This window comes from Netta rufina (assembly GCF_964035555.1).
Source record: "Netta rufina genome assembly, chromosome: 9".
In the NCBI taxonomy this organism is placed as follows: domain Eukaryota; kingdom Metazoa; phylum Chordata; class Aves; order Anseriformes; family Anatidae; genus Netta; species Netta rufina.
This window is the reverse complement of record NC_140132.1, coordinates 22,865,336-22,880,607: the sequence shown is the minus strand read 5'-3', so window position 1 is coordinate 22,880,607 and position 15,272 is coordinate 22,865,336. Positions and strand designations below refer to the sequence as shown.

The following is a 15,272-nucleotide window of genomic DNA, read 5'->3' as shown; positions in this document are numbered from 1 at the left end:
TACCTATGAGGCAGCTGTCCACCAGATGGCACCAGACAGCTATCAGGAGCTGCACACTAAGAGGTTTGTTTTTTTAAATGCTCTTATGCCTTCCCTAAAGTAGTTATTTGAATGCAGTGGCTGAGTCATCGGTTTTAGGAATAATGCAGACTTCACTCCGAGAATTACAGTGAATTTACAACTACAAAAGACTCGGAGAAAACTCAAACTTCTGCATTCTGCTAAAGTTTTGTTGAGGGGAGATGTTAAGAAAAAAAAGTAAGAAATAAAATGTGTGAACACTTCTCCATCACACACATCAAGAACTTAATTTTAAATCAGAAAAAGGTATGCAAGCATGCATGTACCTTTAAGTAAATCAGAGTGAATCAATTTAACTGAATCAGTCTAATTTCACATTGGAATGCAGGAAAAGATCCTATGTTTTTGTGACAAGGTTTAAAACTTTGTTATGCCATAGCAGGATTTACACATGCCCATACTCCACATACATTTTTGTTGTAGGTATATCCATATACATGTTTCCTGCGCATACTGTGCCACGTTGTAGTGATCTGTGAAAAGCACTAAAAATGTATTCCACAGATCTGCCAAGGTGGTCCTCCTGATGTGTTGTTTTTTAAATATATTGACAACTCATTTAAAATTGAACAATAAACATCTAAAGTCACTATTTTTAATAGTCAATTTATCATAGATATCAAGGTGAAAATCATATTTTACCTTCTTTTGCTTTCTTATGTTCAAGCCTTTCTTTTTGCAATGATTTTTCTAATCTTGATCTGTGTTCATATACAACTGAAAAGACAGATTTTATACACAGTTAATTTTAAAAGCAGGATATTAAAAAAATATATAAAAGTCCCCATCTCCCAGAACACCCAAAGAAAAAAAAACATACCCAGAAAATACAAGTGGAATGAGGTCATAAGGTTAAGGACTGCTTACATCTTTTTTATTTTTATTTTTGCATGTGATATTGGTCCTGAATATTTTTGTTATTTCTATTGCATTACAGAGTACAGTTACTGCATTCTATCCTTGGTGGAGTCAGCTATGGTTGTTCTACACGAAACCTGTGTAGATCATCGTTCCTTCTAGGGTATGTACATACACATTTTTCCATGCTTTCCTCATCTTCTGCCTTTTTTGTAAAGAGAAGATAAAGCAAGAAGAACAAAATAAGCCATCTGAGGGGCTAGCATAGCTAAAATAAACAAAAAACAAACAAACAAAAAAAACACATCCCATAGCACTTCTCTGTAAGGCTTGGGTATCAGAGACTGCTAGTCATGGATCATTTCAGTTTGAGAACAAAATTTAATCTTCACTGATTAACTCCATTTATGCATTTCCTTTGAGTCAAAGTACCCATACGATATTCTGGAGATGAAGAAGTGGTCTGCGTGCAGTGCTTCGGGCAAAGAGCAACAAGCCGAGCTTAAAGGCAAAGCTTTCAGAGCACATCCCACAAAACCCTTGACAGGCCAGGCAAGGCAGGCATGTATGGTGCCCGCATCTCCTCCATGGGGGGCATCTGCTAGGAAAAAATCCCATGTGTTCTCTAAGGAAGGTGTCCCGATGTCTTTGATAAGCTCTTTTAAAGCCAAGATTGTGTGAACACCTGCATGTAATCTGGATAAAAATGAATTGACATCTAGTTTTACCTGCCAAAAGGTTTTTGCTTTTAAGAATTTATCTGTTTGTTGTACCCACACGTACTTTGGACGTGCTGTATCCCCTGGCAGAGGGTTCCACCACTTTGGTACATGTTGAGCAGCTTTTCAGGCAGCACGTGCTTTGGACAGTGAGTTTTGGATGTGTCTCAACAGACAGTGAACATCAGACCCTATTTACCCTTTCCTCACCACTCACTAGACAGAAGGATCATTATCTGAAATAGCTGACTTTGCAGCAACAATATTAATTAGATCTCTCATAAATTCACAATTGGATTTGCTAAAGCTTGGTTTGACACCAGCACCTTTCACTGTTTGAATTTTAATTTGTACTCTTGCACCAAAGAGTTGTTACACAAATTAAAGGAACTTGATTTTTTCCTTCAAAACTAGGAAACGTGTTCTCTGAATATCAAACCATTGGTGTGCATAAGCCTTCAACAGGAAGTCTCAAAGATCAGTATCTTGGCAGCCACAGAAAACTCCTCTTGCACCTTAAAAAGCATTCTTAATTCCCCCAAGCTTCGTTCTGCAGGCTCTTTAGCTACTGGCTTATCTCGAAATGTTTACAGTTTGGCTTAGGTGACAAGGATTGATTAGCAATCCCGCCTCTATCCCTGCCTTGCCATTTATCATCTAAAGTCAAGGGCATCAGTCAAGATGAACTAATGTATCAACATCCTCTGCAACAAAACAGGCATTTAATGAACACTCACAAAGTCGCCAGCAAGTAAGTTTCCAGAGAAGAAGAAAAGATGGCAGCACTACAGTAATGGTTTTATCTAGGCACCGAAGATGGTGAATGCTGAATCACATTGCAAGAGGAGCAGCGGTTGTAGCATAGCAACTCAGGAGAGAAATGAAAATCCATAATGGTTTTCCCCTCCCACGCCATTAGGAGTGGAAATAGGCTTTTTGGCAAGCAGACTGAGCCACAAACGGATTCTGAGGTAACGTTTCTTGTTGCACTTCTTTGTCCGCAGGCGACCTTGCGCAGCTCCTCCTGGTGTTTTAACAAGTGGGGAACTCACACCAAAGCCATCACGGTAAGGGCCGGAAGAAAGGAGACGAGGAATGCGATGCTTAACTTTCACACAGTGCTCTTTCACTTCCGCACCCAATTTTGGCTCTGCTGAGCTGTGGCTTTGCTGCCCTCACCCAGCACTCGGTGTCACTGGTGCCCCTCCTGGGGGGTGCATCCTCACTGCCACCTTGTGTGCGACAGCCCCTGAAATCCTGGGATACAGCCTGCAGCGTCCTGAGGAGTCTCTCAGACAGCCAAAAAGCAACCAAAGAGGAGGGTAAGAAAAACTTCCTCCCACCTCTCTTCCCACCTAGTTAATGTGCTGGTCGAAACATGTTCTGCAACATTTTTTCTCTAATAAAAACCCATAACATGCAACATGAAGAATGATTTTTAAGAAAGCGTAGCTGCCATATATTCTCACTAGCTCTTTTCGGGAGTAGGGCAGAGGTCAGATTTCATACAGGTTGGAGTTTATCTCCCATTAATGTACCAGTAAGGTGGAAATCGTGATGTAAACTTTCTAGGCAAGAGTCCAAAGGCTTGTTTTCGTAGCAGGGGATTTCTTTCTCCACTACCAGCATGGATATGCCTGAGCAAGAATTTCAAATATATATATACACATATTGAAAAACATGGTTTCTATTACAGATCTCCCATCCAGGGTATGGAAACTATACAAGGAAAGGGATAAATTCCTGGCAGTGTGATGCACAGACACAGCACTTAAACATCTTTTGTCCCAGGGTAAGTTCTCCCACCCCTAATCTCCTACTAAGCTTTGCACAAGTAACTGCATTTTGTTGGTATGTTATTCAATAGAACGGTACAAAACAAAGGGAGAAACATAATTTAACTGTTAATATGCACTATTCCCAAACCAAAATAATGGCAGGTATCAAGCCTAGGGGATCTATATAATGTCACCTATGTGACTAAACAGACAACACAACAGGAATGCACAGAAAGGTGATCCAGCCTCAAGGAGCAGAGCCCAGAAACACAACCAGTAAAATCACAGCTAGTTCAGACACCCTGTCTTCAGTAAGCAGACACCTAACAGATCTTGAATTAAGGTGTGAGAGTTTTTACCATTCAGGAAGGGAAGTGGAAGAACAGGTAGCAGGGGAAGGGGGGAAGCTTCTCAGCAGATTGCATCACCGCGTTCATGGCTGAACGTTAATTGCAACACCGGAGTCCAGTTATCTGATGAAAGCAAGTTTATTTAACAGTCATAGTTAGCTCACTTGGCCTTGCATCTCTAAGCAGTCAAACTATTAGAAAAAATAAGCCATTATAATACATATAAAAGAATGTATTTCTGATTTTACATTATCAGCAACTCCAGCTGTGTTACTTTGGCATTTTGGTCTGTCTGAAGCATGACCCAAAAAAGCCTCAAGCACCCCAACATCCATCTTACACACTGAAAAATTAAGAACATACTGGAACTTAAATATGCACGATGCCAGGAGTTTCACTAACTGCAGTGTTATTGTTTCTTAACTAATTCTGCAATCTTTCTCTGAGCTCACAGCAATACCATCTTTGGTTTTAAAACAGCAGATTTCAGTAGTCTTGGCAACATCCAATGTTATTTTGTCTCAGACTGGGGCAGAGTTGAACTGAAGCAGCAGAGCAGGGCCCACCACACCAGCACTTCTCTGGTAAGGCTATGCAGGGCTGTAGAACGCAGACTTGTTACAGAAATACAGTTACATCTCAAGTTCTTGTCACTTCAAAGAGAGCCATTTAAGTTGTGAACCCATGCAAATAGCTTTTCTGTTTGGAGAAAAACATTTCTATTAGGCATGTAATCCCTTCTAGAATAGATTTTCTAGTCCAATGATAATAATTAAAATGTTGATCTCAGAAAAGATTTCTTGACTCATCTGATGCTAATGTTTCATGCTGGGAGAACACGTTATTAGTATAGCACGACTTGCTCTCCCAGCTCCAAGCTCTGCATGTTGTTAAGTCAGTGAATCTGCCTTCAGACTGGAAGATCTCCTGTTTCACCTTCACCGCTGACAATCCAACCAGTACAACCCATACTGGTCACAGGATGCACTCCTCCTACTTGAAAGACTCATTTGTGAGGTTCACAATAAATCAATATTCCAGTGACAGTGCAAATATCTAAGAAATATAAAGCTAAAGAAGCATTCCCACAGCAGTAAAGAGTAGGAAAGCTGTTTTTTAAATAAAGTGCAAGTAAACAGCATTACAGAAATAGTACAGTTACAATATATTGAACAAAATATTGAAATTATTTCATATTTTATGCCCTTTAAAATTTCTGTTTTGAATTCATATAAAAAGAACAGAAATAGAAGCCAAGATAACACAAAGCTGATCGTGCGTGAAAAACAAACTTTCTTCTGGCTTAATTAAGAAACAGCTTTGTATACAGGCAGGAATGGGCTGCTCTGTTTTGTTCACTGAAAACCCCAACTAGCACTGCAGGCAGTATCACATTTATGTTCACTTTAAAACAAAGCCCTACACTTTTCAGTTTTCACACATAAAAAAAACAGATAACAGCTTTGTCACATTACAACAGTTACAACAAAGGAACGGGATTTCTCCTGACAAACTAAATCAATGTGGTGGTAATTGTACTTAAAAATAACCACTGCTTTGACTTAATTCTCTGGTCGTTTACTTTGCCCATAGCATTAATAAATTTAAGAGAGGTTTGTACTTAATACATGGATCTCCATATTCAGGGGTTTTGTAGTGCCCATCATAAACCTAGTGATGATTTCAGCTGCACAAGGCAAGAAACCAAAACCCCACCAAAAATAGCCTACCAATTAAAGTAAGTCTGTTCCTTTAGCTCAGTCAGCACTCCAACATTAAACTTGAACTGGAGAATGGGACTTGAGCAAATTATGCAGCTTTATGCTGCCTTAGGAGGCATTTATGTCAAAGTTTAAAGATCAACCAGATAAAACCTACCCAAAGATAATGCAGAACTGAAAACTTGCATTTTTATGCAACTTTTTTTTTCTAATCTTGCAACACAGGCATCTCTTCCAGGTAAGTCAGATTGTATCTGAAAAACTAGAGGGTAATTGAGGAAGTACCTGTATCCTGCTGGTCCCTACCACAGAGAGCACCGGGAGCCCGTTACAGCTCACAGCTGATTTCTTACTGAAAGCTGTGAGACTCCTGCTTCCAGCACTATGAAATCCAACTCGGTCCCTGGGGTGTTGACAGGGACAAGAACGCTGGTGCTCTCTGTGGAACATGCCCTACATCAAAGGGTTTGGACCAAGCTCTGCAACATTGAGTGTGGAAACAGATTAAAAAAAGATACCAGAACTCATCATGATAGAACTTCAAAACCCACTCTGGAATGTGTGCAGAGGTCAGATAAGCATACAAGAAGTTTCATATGCTTATCAAACCTTCAGCTTTGCATCCTCAAATAGAAAAGGAAAAGCTGAAGCACAGCACATAGAAGTGTTGCAGGTCTTAAAAGTTTGCTTTTTTGCAGTTGTGGAACGGGAGAATTCAGCACACTACTGCAGTTCACCCCAGAAACACGCTTATGTTTCTAAGAAATAGTCTTCGCCTCTATTCATTTATCAGGATGATGTGAAAATGGATTTCTAAAGTGGAGTAAACATCTAAGTTTAAAAGACTCATATTTCACCCTACCTCATATATGCTTTTCTTTCTTAGAAGTTAAGACCACCTCTAGGAAACAACATGTTTATAAACAAATTGCAAGCAAACAATGAGGTGGGATTTGGGGAGGTATTTATCATGTTGAAGCAGTGAACTGGAGTAGGTGCTGCTCAAAACAAAAGTTTGAGAAGGAGCATTAAATGTGATTGAATGTTTAATGCCTGCTAGGCTTCAAACATGACTTTTATTTGGAAATAGATCACATTTTCTGTCACAGAAGAGATTTCCTGCACACTCCACCAATGCTTTCTTCCAACCTCTAGAGTGCCCATGATCAGATCACCATCTCACCCTGCATGTGGCATTTCCTATCCACCTGCCTATGCTGAAGTGGTTTTTAATTTGTTTGGTTTTGTTTGCTTTTTTAAAGTGATAAATGCAAATTGTTCAGACAAAACCTGATTGGTGATTTTAGACAAATGCTTAACTTTATTTTTATGATTGTATTTAAAACACATCAGGTACATGGCTGTTCAACTCCTTGGCTGGCAAGTGGCATGAATGCTGCTTACATTGTCCTTCACACAGGGTGATTAGCAAATTTTCTTCTAACAGGATTCCTCTCCCCTTTTTATTTATTTTCTTCTCTCAGTTCTCCTGCCCTTTGTGTCACAACACACAGGCTCATTTTGTAGAGACACACAAACATGCAGAAGGGCTGTGGCAGCAAGTTTCCATTTCATTTCTGAATGTCTGGGGCTGCTCACCTCTTGGCTCCAGGAAACAAGGGCCTGTTCCTTCTCTCAAAAATTGTTTTAGAGCTCTTCCAACTTTCTGAAGAAGTCCAGTGACTCTATCTACATGCTGCTAAGATTCTGTATCTTTTTCCATATATATACACTTTTCAGATATATACATTCAGCTACTAGTTTAAAATTGGCAGTGAAGAAAAATGGTGTAGATTACTTCACATGTGCATTCTAACGGTCTGTCCCAACAAAAACCTACATTTGCACTTTTATCTTAAAGTATGGCAAAAATTGATGCAATAGCTACAGTTATCAACTTACAAAACTGCTAAACCGCTTCCTTAAATTTGTTCAAGAGAACTCTAACATAGGGGACTGGGAGTCAGCTTCAGTTGTACATTTCAAAAAGCTGCATACAAAAAAAAAAAAAAAAAAAATCAATAGTTTAAGTTAATGTATCATCGTTTTTATTTTTTAAACAGAAAATCACTATCAAACCTTACAATATACATCTGAGCATGACAGATTGACTGGAACACCAAAAACGTCATTATTCAGTGGTGGCATGAATAGGAATAGGCCGCCTACCGTGCCCTCCAGGAGGGCAAACAGGCCACGCTTCTCTCAGCATCTCTGTAATTATCCCTGGAAATGACTGCCAAGTTCGGGATCTGAGTCACCTCTAGGAAATAAGATACTAGACTAATTTTGGATACCTTGGAGGAAAGAAAAAAACTGCAAAGGAAGAGGCGGAACAGTTGAAGTTTCTTTAATTTTTCAATTAGAGACATAGTGGAAAAATCTCAGGAAGTTTGGGTTATGCTAGATCACCAGAAAAAGAACAGAACTACATCCATCACAGAAGACGTTTTTAAACAAAGAACAGCATCCAAACAGGCTGTGTTCCCTACGTGCTTACCTCAGGCTCCGGTACGACAAGAAATTCATACCCCTGACTCATTAAAAAAGTCACCCAACAACAGATTCTGCCTTAATTACTGAAAAAATGGAGTACACAGAGCTATTAATCTGAATTATTTAGCTTTCATTACAATTAAACCTCAAAATAGCACCTGACTTTTTAGCAGGGCAGATGTAATTACTTTTTGCTACGCAAAGATCCTATTCCAAAATGAGCAAAGCGAACTATACTAACCACAAATTGCTGATGAGATCCTCACGACTGTGTAAGACATGCTACAATGCATACCCAAATCAGAGGGCGGGTGGAAACTTTATTCCTACAGAAGCCCCACCTAGAGACACCCGGCATCCTGCCAGCCAAAACACGCAGTCCGGTGACACAATGCGTCTGGAACGTTTTATTTAAGGCGTAAGAATCTTACAGTATTAGCTGAACCCTTCCAGCAGTACCTAACTCTCTGACATTAACTGCAAAAATACTGTCAGTGCAACTGCAGAGTCACAGCTAGACACCACTTGACCTGTGCTGGGGACTGCAGGACTCGGGCTCAGTTTGCAGCTGCATCAGGTTGAGGTTGTGGCATCTGCTCCTTCTCTACAGGTCTCCCTCACCAAAGCTGGAGATATTTAGGTGATGCAGAAGCTCCTGTCAAACTTCACCTGCTAGGACCAAACGACGGAAGGTGACTGTTGAAAACGTCAAACGTAAACCCTCCAAAGCATTCACCCATCTTTTCTCCCTCCTCTCTCAGCTCTGAAATGTTCACAGACCCAGACAGACCCATCGCTCACAAGCTTGAAAAGGCTTCAATTGTAATCAGCAACACAGAGTTTCAGGATAGTGGCTCTATCTCATATTGCCCAGCGTTCATCTAGACTACATGCTCTGTGATCTGCACACCAGATCCCAAGCAGGTGTGAAGTTGCAGCACTAGTACATATTCGTCCAGGAAGTATTATGCCCATAAGGGAAGTGATTTTAGAGTATTCAGGAACATATTACAGGAGTAGAAAACACCCACCCACCACCACACAGAACTATAACTATGGGCATTTTCTCAATTTGCTTTTTCCAGTCTTGGAATTCAGCTGCCCAGACCTATCCCTCTGGGCCTAGAAGGAGCAAAGCAGCTCCCTGGGTTACAGAACTCAAAGCTCCAGCACCTTTTCTGTGCTCAGAGTATGAAGAAATACTGGTAACTCCAGGTAACCTTAGATCTACAGGTCTTTTGTCTTCAAAACAGACACATACATATTTAGATCGGTTCTAAACATGCACAAGCACAGCACTTCAGAATAAGGGGGCAGGATACTGCAATGGTAGCAGAACAAGGGATGCCTTCTTTGCTATTTAGCATGGTACTGATGCAGAAGACTCACTTTAGCAGGTGCATGTTGCCCTCAACATCAGCAAGTTCAAAATACAGGCACTGGAGTCTTACTTGGCATGTGAGACAAACTTCCTTAAGTTTGTACACACATTAAAGGTTGCTCTGCACTTTTTTTCAGTTTGACCCATTTCCTAAAACTGTAGGGGATCGTTTTATAGTGTTAGGTACAATCTGACACTAATGGGATTCACGGGACTTCAGGCTGCTGTTACAAGGAGCAATGAAACCATGCAGGAGCTGCACAGGTGTCATTCTACTTGGATGATGCACATGAAGAACAAACTGTCAGAAGTAATTAGTTCTAGCTCAGCCAACTTAAGGAACAAGTTTCAATACAGTGCTACAAAAAGGGGTGCAAGAATGAAGAACATCTCCATGTTTAAGTACTTCACTATGAACAGTTTGGAAATCTATGGATCCAGTACGGTGCCACATTGTGCGAGTCTCTACACCTGGCTGCTACAGATCTGGTGAAGTTTTATCGGGTCACCTGCAAGGAGGGGCCTTGGTTTAGGACACACAGCACAAAAGGCCCAGAGGAATCTCCATTTGCTGTTCAGGTGAAGCTTTCTAGCACTGGATGGAATAGTTTTGTGGAAATCCAGATGTTGTCTACAACAGTGTATGCTCTCAGCTTGCAAGTCCAGAGCCCCTGCTGGGTTACCTCGCACAGCCTCAGCCTGCAGAGATCACCTGAAGCCATCAGACATTTAAACTCTAAGAGCAGGAAAATAAAGGAGGAAAAGACACTAAATGTATGCTGTTATTAGGATTAGGGATTGAAACAGATTAAACAGATTAAAACAGTACACAAGGAATTACCTAATACCTGGAAGATGAGAAGCCAGAAGTTGCAAAGGCTGATAAATAAATAAATAAATCATGTAGATACATTAAATCTTGAAGCAAAGATATGATCAGGTTTGTCTACAGCTGTCAGTACAGATCTGTTCTAGTAACTGAAGTCTGTTCCAGTAAGCCAGTAGCTTAAGACTTCATTTGATGCATCTTTGCAGGAGGTGAACAGTATCAAGTTTTGGTTTTAATCATTTTAAGGAATATTAAGTAAGATTATCTTCATGTTTCAAACACATAATGCTCAGAGAATGAGACTAAAATAATCAGCTTACTGGGGAGATCTGCTTCTCTGTGAAACACCTGCCAGAAAACAAGGACTTTAAGATAACAATGGCTTAGTTTTCTTAGCAGTCACGAGATTCTGTGTCATCTCAAAATCTTGCCTCTGGCATTCCCCTCGTTACTTACAGAAGCAGCCCTGCTTTCTCCTTGCCCATCAGGACATTGTTAAGAGATGATAATACTGAAGTTTGACGTTCTCTTTCATGAAATGCCCTGGAAGTCTAGCTTTCAAACACGAGATCTGCTACAACGTGAGCTGGGCTAAAGATCCAACCTTTCCAGCCAGTTATTCCTAGGCTTCCCAAGTCAATCATTGCTCGAACAGCAACCTGATCTTATTTCAGGAGGCACAAACACTTCTCAGCCCAGTACCTTAAGCTGTGAGCTCCACAGAAAGCAGAGCTCCCTACAACAACCATCGTATGCCCCATTCTTCAGATCAGCACACGAGCTAAATGATTTTGACACCTCTCCCATCACCGTTTTTCAGTGATCTGTACCTTCTGCCATGGCAGGTTGTGGTGCTGCTTCTGCCCAAGCGTGCAGCAGATTCAGCCTGCTTCACATGCTGCATTTGAACAAAGCAAGACCGTGAAAAAGATTAAAATCTAAAAAGACTGGCTTTTCAAGCAAAAACAGAAAACACTGCTCATTCAGGCATAAAGAACTGGCAAGTACTGAAAGGGAGGTTCCTATTACATAGCGCAGATGAAAAACCTGAAAAACTACAGAGAGAGAAAACAGCAGATAGCAGGAAGTTAAGGGAGGCTACACTCCAAGCTATATCCAAGGAGCCTTCTCAAGATTTTGGGGAGACCAAAGGCTTTCAAGTCTAAAACTCTGGCACCGAACTCTGACTGGATATACAAACCTAGGAGTCACCTACACTGCCTTAAGCATTTCCCAAACCGACTCATATTTCACCCGCAAGCCCTAACAGCGTTCCTCTGTGCACAATCAGGAAAGCAGCTACCCTTATAGGCCCGAACAGCCACAACGAAACCCAACGAGATTCAGAGACCGGGTGGTATTTCGCTGGCATCCACGCGTTTCAATCCTGCAGGCTTTCCAGGAGCACAGCCAGCCCAGCACAATACAGCCTCAGGATCCTCAAAAGGCCAACTTTAAGAAGTTGCCTTTTTCTTCTTTTTTTTTTTTTTTTTAATTAAATAAAAGCTTACTGATGAAATGTTTGCTCAGGAAGCAGAAGTCCAAGGTTCAATTCTCTCCTCAGCTTGTAATGAGCTTTAAAGTCTTATTCAATCACCCAGAAAAGAGCAGTAAGCACTAAGAAATCAAGCATTGTGAATACACCCACTCTTTTCCTCCTGGCACTACTATGCAAGTGAAGCAGCCCTTTTAACTGCTTCCCTCTTAAAGATTTCAGTGCTCCCAGCACACTGCAAGTCCCAAAGTTATCTCTACACCAGTATCAGCATCTTTGAGAAACCAATTACGTCACGAGGAAGAGAAGTTGTGCTGCATGTGTAGCAATGACACATTTTATTGTTCTCCTAAAAGGATAAATCCAAGGAAATGTATCTTGCAATGTGAAGGACAGCAAAGATATGTAGCCTAGATAGTTGCAGAGCTTTTTTGTTTGGTAACAGAGACATTGTTGATTTAAAATCCAGGCTATTTAAAAGTTCAAAGTGCAGTCAGACGCTGCACCTGCAAACACAAGGTTTTCTGTTAGCATTTGCATTGTTTTCAAGTCTTCTCTGTTTAAAACAAATTCCCTTCTGTTGTTCCATGTGAAAGAGTTTAACAAATGGGAAAGGTTCAGAAATAGCTTTGGTTTTGTATTTCACCAGTTAACGTGGTGTTTGTGTATCTCAGGGTGAACTGGGCATAGATCCTGACTTCTCCATGTTCTCATCCCTAATGAACTCCTTCTGCAGAAATGCTGGTGATGACACAAGGCAGCTCATCCTAGCAAGTGTCATGTGAAATCTACAGGGAAATGCAGGGAAGAGAAGTTTACTTTGTAGCTTCCACTTACTGTAGCAGGAGATCAGGAACCTAACGCTTGCTGCTGCATTTAACCTGCCTGGAGCTCCCAGCCTCACCCTCTGTTAGTTCCATTAACTGCTGCCACAACATAGAACAATTTTTAAGAAACAATTTTATTTTTAAATCATATTTTTCATTGTATGCTCTGATTTAATTGTAAGTATTTTTTCCCCAAAGTTTACAGCTACCGCATTAGGCATAGCTAAACATCCCTATTTATTAGGCTTGATACACTGGCACGCATCCCAGAACAATTTAAAGATATTTCATTGATAATCAAATGTATTTGCATTTTCAGATCCTGGTTCATATTTTACATTTCTCATTGCTGCATTTTTATATAATTATTCTCTTACTTTTTTTTCAGTGCATCATTGTTGCTGCGTTCATCAGCTACTGATTGCCTGCTGCTTCCATGAATTCATTTGGGTAGATGCCCACTTAAAATAACGTTTCAGAAGGGGAAAGTTAAAACTCACAATCCAGACCCAATGCATCTGATCAAGAGACTATCGCTGTTAGGACAAAGTTTATTGCATGACCCTCCTTGGTATAGCCACAGCGACAGAAAAAGCCAACTTGTTGAATTTTAACTTGAGAACAAGATGTTCCTGTTTCCCCTTCAAATACCGCTGGCAAATATACAGACTAGCAAAAGTAGCCTTTTAGCCCACTGCCACATACCCATCTCCCAGCCAAACACTCAGGCCTTTTCAGTGACAAAAAATGAAGGATTTTATCTTTTTTTTTTCCCAAGGCATTGCATCATTATTTCCTGAAATTGAAATATGAAGCAACAACGGTCTCAGATCACAGATAAGCATACTCCAAGTTACAAACCGCTATGAGAATCTAACAGCATAAGCCTAATTCTGCTATTTCTGCATAAAAGCAGTATGCTTCTGGACGTGCTCTTATGTACACTTCCACAGTAAAAAAGCATGGCAGAAGATCGCCCTGAACTGAAGCAGATCACCTGTATTCATGATTTACACAACCTTGAGAAAAAAAAATCCTGTTCTGAAGGTTGTCTTTGGACTCTGTACACGTTGGGCTGATAACTTTGCACCCGCCAATTAGCGAGGTGCTGAGGTCTTGCCCTACCTACAGTGCTGATACTTCACGTAGATGTTTGCCACTTTGCATCTGATTTCGGGACATGCACGTGTCAGAGATCGGCATCTTTTCATCTTCAAGCACTGAAAGCCCACGTTTGGTGCAGCATCAAACCAAGATACATACGGATCTGTATTTAAGTGGCAACTTTAAGCCAAGAAATTCAAGGCTGTTTCAACAGTTACGGAATAGCTTTATCCAAATAACTTACCCTTTGAAAAAAATGTTTATTACAATATTCCTCACCCTGCTGGAGCTATTTAACTTTCACGCTGTCTTCCTGGAACTGCAGCCTTGCCTTTTTACAGCCGAGTAGCCGCTCAGCACCACTAGCACTGCTAAGACAACACAGAAGCACACAGAAGTCCCAGAACTGGATGTGGTCTGTGGGACACGAATGGGAGCATCCCTGCCTTTTATACCAGGAACTGCCGAGCGATGTGCAGCCCTTGGGGATCGAGAGGCACTCCAGAAAGCGTGCGGGGGCGAGGGAATAGGGGAGCTTTCTAGGAACCAGCCGTGAAACCTCCCACTGACGTCAGCGGGGCTGGGGGCTCACCATGGCCTGACAGCAAAACCTCACGGGGAGAGAGGAAGGGAAGAAGAAGGCAAGGAGCAAAACTTGGCAAGCATCGGGACGGCTGGAGCTGGGGTTCCCCAGCAGAGTGTACGGGCAGGGGACCTGCCTGGCAGCGGTACCTTGTAGCTGGGCCGAGAGGGACTCCTGATGCTGCTGGTACTTGAGCGCCGTGGCCTCAGCCTTCCGCAGCTGGCTCTGCAGCTCGTAGTACAGCATGGCCCCGTAGATGAAGCCGAACACCACGGTCAAGAGCAGCAGGCTCTGGAAAATCCGCTTCTGTTTTCGGGAGCACATCCCGTTGCCCATGTCCCCCGGCGGGGTCCCGGGGGCCCCCCGCCCCTCACGGCTCAGCGGCGGGCGGCTGCAGGCGGCGGACGACGAGGCGGAGACATGGGAGGGAGGGAGGGAGGACCGGGAGGGGGGTGGAGGAGGGACAGAGGGGCCGGGAGGGCTCCTCAGCCCCGGGGCACCACCGTGGCGACACCCGGGCCGCTCTCCTCCTGCCGGCGGCCCCGGCGCGGCGAGGCGGAGCGGGGCCGCTGCCCCAGCCGCATGCTGCGGCCGCGGGGCTCGGAGGGGGCTACGAGGGGCTGACCGGAGGGGGCTGCCCCCGGCGGTGGGGCCGGGCTGAAGCGGGTCCGGGGATCCCCGGCTCCCCCTTTTTTCCTTCCTTCCTTGAAGCCGGCCCCGCCGCCGCCGCCACCCGAGGGGAACAAAGGCAGCTCCCCCGGCCCCTCACTTACGTGTCGCCGCCGCTGCCCCGCCGCAGCCGCCGCCGGTTCCCCGGAGGAAGTCCCGCTCCGGGCGCCGCCTCATTGGGCCCGGCCGCGGCTCTCTCCCCTCCCTTCGGGGAGGCAGCGGCTGAGCGCATTGGGTGCCCGCCGCGTCTGTCCGGCCCGCACGGGGCTTGCAGAGCCCGCAGCGACCCCTCTGAGGGGGCTCAGTGTGAGGGCTGTGGGTGCGAGAGGTCCCGCTTTAATATCCCAGAATCATTAGGGTTGGAAAAGAGCTCCAAGATCA

General features: G+C 43.0%; 1 protein-coding gene across 3 annotated transcripts in view; it reads right to left on the bottom strand.

Annotated features, from left to right (window-relative positions):
- GOLIM4 (golgi integral membrane protein 4) overlaps positions 1-15,019 on the bottom strand; it is a 32,421-nt gene extending 17,402 nt beyond the window's left edge. For 2 of the 3 annotated variants that reach the window (XM_084291898.1, XM_084291899.1), the window contains exons 1-2: positions 14,372-14,973; positions 724-798 (exon numbers count right to left, since the gene is read on the bottom strand). In XM_084291898.1, coding sequence (XP_084148024.1) covers positions 724-798; positions 14,372-14,558 — 262 coding nt within the window. In that variant the 5' untranslated portion in view covers positions 14,559-14,973. Of the gene's footprint in view, positions 1-723; positions 799-14,371; positions 14,974-14,995 lie in introns of those variants that run through there. The other variant, XM_084291900.1, reaches the window with a different exon arrangement.
- Positions 15,020-15,272: the final 253 nt, after the last annotated feature.